At 45.5% G+C, this 6000-nt stretch overlaps 1 protein-coding gene across 1 annotated transcript in view; it reads left to right on the forward strand.

Annotated features, from left to right (window-relative positions):
• Positions 1–6000, forward strand: part of Mthfd1 (methylenetetrahydrofolate dehydrogenase, cyclohydrolase and formyltetrahydrofolate synthetase 1) — a 71995-nt gene extending 65995 nt beyond the window's left edge. Inside the window, exons 27-28 of the mRNA XM_031356422.1 lie at positions 3850–3943; positions 5778–6000. Of these exons, the coding sequence (XP_031212282.1) occupies positions 3850–3939 (90 nt within the window). The 3' untranslated portion in view covers positions 3940–3943; positions 5778–6000. The remainder of the gene's footprint in view (positions 1–3849; positions 3944–5777) is intronic.

The following is a 6000-nucleotide window of genomic DNA, read 5'->3' on the forward strand; positions in this document are numbered from 1 at the left end:
TTCTGTTTCCCGGTGGCAGTCTGCTCTTGGTTAAATCCAGAATGGGTCTAATTGGGCTCGGATGATGCCAAAATTCAGTCTGCTCTCTGTGTATATGGCTTCAGCATCCACTAATTCAGTTGTCTGTGGGTTGATAATAGGAGTTGGGTATGGTGGCACACACCTGTAATCCTGAGAGGCAGAGGCAGGAGGTCTGTTGTAAGTTTGGGGCCAGCTAGGTGTACTTAATGGGTTCTAGGTCAGCCAAGGCCGCATCCTTAGTGAGACCCTGTCTCAAACAAAACCAGCAACTCTCCCTTAAAGAGCCGGTACCCACGTTTGGGGGTGTGTTCTTGCTGCTACTCTCTGAGAAGTCTACCACCCACGTGCCTTTCTCTCATCTCAGCCTCTCCTCTTCCTTTCAACCCTCTTGCTCAGGCCTATATTCAAGTATCTTTAGTAAAACTTCTAACTGGTTTCCAAAACAAAAAATTGCTATGGGAAAAAAAAGTGTGTCTGTATTGAGTATGTATAGATTCATCATTCTCCAAATAATGTCCTGTAATAGCTGTTTATATAGTTCTTACATTGTATTGGGTGTTAAAAGTTGTCCAGGGGTGATTTGAAGTATACAGGTGTGCATAAGTTATGTGCCATATTAGATTATCTTAAAAAGGACACCACCACCCCCCACTCCCCATGGAAAGAAACGATCTCACAGTTTCGTCTACTGAGCGTGTTATACAGATCCCCCTGCAGCCTCAGGACTACAGAGCCCGTGCCATCTCCCTGACAGACTTACAGCTTTTTTTTTTTTTTAATATGTGTGTGTAACTATTTTGCCAGCGTGTATGTTTGTGCATCATTTGTGTGCCTGGTACTCAAGGTTAGTGTAGCCAGTCTTTGCTACTCTGTGCATTCTTCTTGTTCCCACCCCTTATACCTGTGGTTTCACCCCCTATCACTAGATAGGTGGGGGGAAAAAGGATAGGGACTTCCTTGAATCTAAATTTTTTCTTCTTGTTTCTTCTTTGAGTACAACTGGTAACAAACCACAGCCAAACCCCCTGAACAACCAACTACCACCAACCCTGCCTCTCGGGGTTCTGACATTTCTATATTTTCTGAAAAATTCCTAGAATTCCAAACATCACACAATCGCAGAAACCCTCGACAGCTGGCAAAATCATGCCTCAGCTAGAGCATGAGGCAAATCACAGTCAGCCATTGCAGTCAGTCCAAAGCAACAACAGTACTTTCTTACAGTATTTCTTTTGTTGTTGATGTATTTCCTGCCTACATACCTCCAGCCTATACTGATCTACATCTGGTACAGTTGGCTCAAACAAACTTCTTTAGGTTGGTGAAAACATGTGGATTGTTATCGCCCATAAACCATGGCCTCCAGCATTCCAGGAAGTACCTGTCCTTGGGCAAGGGCTCCCAGGTTAGGGGCATTTTGTTTCATGGAGCTCTTAGGCACAGTCATTAAAACATAACTTTGGTTGCCACAATCTCAAGAGTATCAAGTCACCTTAATTTTATTTATTTATTTTGAGACAGTGTTTCTCTGTAGAGTAGGCTGGCCTTGAACTCACAGAGATTCTCTGTGATCACAGCCTGCCTCTGCCTCCAGAATGCTGAGATTAAACCACCTTAATTATTCTTAATAATAGTATTCTAATACTTTCTGGAGTCTGTGGGTGTAACTCAGTAGCTGAGAGCTTGACTAGGATGCCCAAGGACCTGGGTTCAGTCTCAGCCTAGCACAAAGGAGCCAAAGTCATACAACCGAGCAACTCCTGATTGCTATTGGAATCTCGGCAGAGCTCAGAAGGTGCTGCGTGCGTGCGTGTGTGTGTGTGTGTGTGTGTGTGTGTGTGTGTGTGTGTGTGTGACCCTGCGTGCGTGCGTGATGCGTTAGCATGCAATGGCTTTTCAGAGTTTTATATCTAGGTTTGCATATAAGTATACATGCCATCACTTATTTGATTTTCTGCTTCTCAGTGACCAGTGTTTACAGGGGCAGATCTTCCTCTCTGAGAAAGAATAAAAGTACTAAAAAATCCTACCCATGGCTGCTTTAACAGCCATGTCTAGATTTTTCTGCCAGCATGTGCATGTATATCTGGGTCAGTGGCATCTATCCTTTGCCTTTATAATGCTGACCACTGGGTTGTTCTGGGTCTGAAGACCAGTTCTTTCCTTTCCCCAGTTTGTCCCTACACCCATCCTTTTCTTTCTTCCTACAGAATGCTTTGGTAGAAGCCAGTTGTTGGATCCCTGTACCTCCTCATAGCGTATTGATCGGTGTGCTCAGATGTCAGGATTAGGTTTTTCTGAAATATTGATGTTTCGTGTTACAGAAAATGACTCATCTATTTTATGACATTTGTATAGTGAAGTTTTAGAACTTCAGTCTAAGCTATCTTCCTTTCTGGGTCTGGTCTGGAGCGTATATGTATTCATTATACAGGCAGTAGGACAGAAAGAAATACCACATTTTCAGTTACAAGCCATTCGAATTTGCTGATAAATGGCAGAGCCAAGTGTTCAGAAGAGAAGCAAGCACAAATATAGTGTAGAAGCTTCAAGTTTAGCTTTAGAAAGCCTGCAGGCATAAGAATGGAGGCTGTCAAACCGTCCAGGCTATATACAGAAATGTCTTGGCCCGAATTAAAGTATGTGAAATGTAATGTCAAGTTACTGCAACAGAAATGACACAGGCTTCTATGCAAGCAAGACTCAGGGAGCGAAAATTCAAAAGCAGACCAGTGCTGTGCCTCTTTCTGGCTGCTTTGTTTAGCTGTTTTGAGAAATGGTTTTGCTAGGTAGCCCTGGCTTGTGTTAACTCACCAAGTACCCCAAACTGGTCTGAAGCACTCCACAGCCCTACCTCAGCCTTCCCAGTGCTGGGATTGCGGGGTGTCCCAGCTTCCTTTGGTCTTGTGAAGCACAGCTGAGGCAGTTGAATGGTGAGCTCCCTGGCTTCTCCAGCATCTGCCAATGCTGGGTAGGTGCAGAACCATGCTTCCCCTGCCATAGCAGCCCTAACTGTCCTGAGCATCAGAGAGAGGCCCGGCCTTTGGCTTGAAGAAGGACATGAGGGCTTCTTGTTGAGTTTATCTCTGGATGGATGGCTGGGTTTTTAATATGTCACAAGAAGAATACCCCCTGCATTGGTGCATTAAAAGGTGTGACTGGTTCTGTGGCTGCTGCAAGGCACAAAGGGGAGGTAATCATTATGGTGTGTGTGTGTGTATGTCTGTGTATGTCTGTGTATGTGGTAAGTATGTGTGTGGTATGTGTGTATGCATGTGTGTATGTCTGTGTGTGTGTGTGGTATGTGGGTGTATATATCTGTGTGTGTGGTGGTATGTGGGTATATATGTCTGTGTGGTATGTGTGTATGTGTGTATGTGTGTGTGTGTGTCTCTGTGTGTGTGTGGTATGTGGGTGTATATGTGTGTGTGGTGGTATGTGTGTATGTGTGTGTGTATGTCTGTGTGTGTGTGTGTGTGGTATGTGGATGTATATGTCTGTGTGTGTGTGGTATGTGTGTATGCGTGTGTGTATGTCTGTGTGTGTGTGTGTGGTATGTGATGTGTGTGTGTGGTATGTGGTGAGTGTGTGTGTATATGTCTCTGTGTGTGTGTGTGGTATGTGTGTATGCGTGTGTGTATGTCTGTGGGGGGGGTTGGTATGTGGGTGTATATCTCTGTGTGTGTGTGGTGGTGAACGTGTAGAGTTCACAGATGACTTGTAACAATTGATTCTTGCCTTTCACTCTGTGGGTCCCAGGAATCACACTCAGATTGTCAGGCTTGGCTGGTCTCCTGAGTTCCTTTGTAATACTGTTTTGCCTCACAGATGAGCACAATGCCTGGCCTCCCTACGCGGCCCTGTTTTTATGATATCGATTTGGACCCTGAAACTGAACAAGTGAACGGCTTGTTTTAAACAGGTGAGCTGGTACTTGGCAAGAGTTTCCTCATTGCCTTTATTCTCACTTTATGTTTGTGTGTTTATTTATTCATGGGAACAGGGAAGGGTGTGTGCACGCAGTGCGTTGAGGTCAGAGGAGTTCTGGGGATCCTCATTTGGTAGCAAGTGCCTTTCCCATTTGAATGGTCTTGCCTGCCCTGCAGAAAGTGTGTTTGTTCTTATGTTTTCACTTTGTAGCTTATTCATGAATTCTAACGCTCAAACTGAGTCTACAGACACTCAAATTCAAGTGATTTCCAAATATTTCCTTCCAGATTCATTGAGAAGGAATCAATGGTGATCAGGAAAGATACTTGACAATAATCAGTGAATAAAACACTCATGTTTCAGTCTGGAAGAGGAGGGCTCCAATGGCCATGGCAGTGCAGGGAGAAGGTGTACAACCTAGCCACTGTGGTGGATATTAGCTTACCTTGCCGCATCTCCAGGAGGCTCAGGGCTCAGAGTTGATGATCTAGTAGAGGCAAGAGTGGCCCCAAGTCCATCTGTATACTTTGAAAAGACAGAGGCCAGATGGTGGTGGCACACACCTTAATCCCAACACTCTGGAAACAAAGCCAGACGGACATCCTGGTGTACAGAGTGAGTTCCAGGACAGCCAGGACTACACACAGAAGCCCTGCCTCACAAAAAAAAAAAGGAAGGAAGGAAATACAGAAGGCAAGAGTTGGGCTGGGGTGCAAATGATGGTGGAACAATCAGCCTGTGTGAGAGCCACGCTCAGTGCCCAGGAAAGCACTCATTCTCCCACAAAGATGTAAGTTGGCTAATCGTCTAGAAAGCACAGGAGAAAAGGGAACCAATTCTGGAGTTCTTGGACCCTTCATAACAGGGCCCCAGGTACTCACCTCAGTGACACATTCAATTCAGATCTCAAAAATGTCAAGCAGGAAAATCTTCAACATTCCTCCCCAAGGAATTAAAAAACAGCCTGCCTGTGTAAGAATGAGCTGTGGCCGGCCTATCTGCTGCAGCCAGGGCCGTGGAATGAGAAGAGAAGAGAATGCCTGTCTTATCAGCAATAAGGAGCTTTTAGCCGGCAGAGGAATGTCTCCCAATGTGTGAGGGGAAGATAACTTTCATCCTGTGTTTACCCCTGGCCAAATCTGCCAAGGTATTTTCAGACAGGCAAAGGGTTGCCACCCCCACTTCTGCTAGGAGGTTATGTGCCAGGCACTGTACAAAGCTCCTTATAGGACTTGTCTTGCTTGACTGCAGAACCACCCACTAACGATGTAATCTACTCCAGCAAAATGAGGAACTACACTAAGAAAAGGGAAGGTGTGAGTTTTAGGGAAGTGGATTTGGACAGTAGCCAGTGGGGTGGTGGTCTGGCAAGAGGACGTGGCTGTGAGTTTCTGGTCTAGCACAGAGCGGACGGAAAGGCTGGAAGGAGCTGGGAAATGGGTGTTACAAGGTAATAATAAAGCAGCTTCCTGACCTGAGAAAGTGACGGTCCAGGAGGCAAGCTGTGGACCATGTGACCATGTAAGGAGAGTAAGAAGAGAGCTTATCCCAAGGAAGCACCTTCTGCAGCGGGTCAGTGTGCTATAGGACATGGTCCAGCTCCCTGCTCCGTTGGGCAGTGTCCACACAACCATCACGCTCTGGGTTGTTTTCAAGTTCATATGTGGACAGGCTCTGGAAGACTCAGCCAGAGGGAAGGGTATAAGTGTGAGCAGCTTTGAGATGTAGCTGGAAAATGATGAAGTGTGGAAGGAGGGAAAGAGGAAACTGCTGTGCTTGGAGAAAACACTCATTCATTCATCCATTCATTCTGCTTTTCTTTCCAGATCCATCTCCAAGAAGCTGGTCTACCCAGCCAGTATCTGTTCAGGCCCACTGAGAAAGTGTGCAGAAGTCCTGGAAGTCTGCCCCCCGCCCCCAAGAGCTTCAGGAATAGTGGGAGTTCCCCTAAAGCCTTTCATAGCCTTAATTCATATCATGTATAAATTAACATAAATCATGTCTATTTACATAGTGAAAGTCTACAGAATAAATGAAATAATTTTGCTA

The sequence above is a fragment of the Mastomys coucha genome, unplaced genomic scaffold (assembly GCF_008632895.1).
Source record: "Mastomys coucha isolate ucsf_1 unplaced genomic scaffold, UCSF_Mcou_1 pScaffold6, whole genome shotgun sequence".
NCBI classification, from domain to species: Eukaryota; Metazoa; Chordata; class Mammalia; order Rodentia; family Muridae; genus Mastomys; species Mastomys coucha.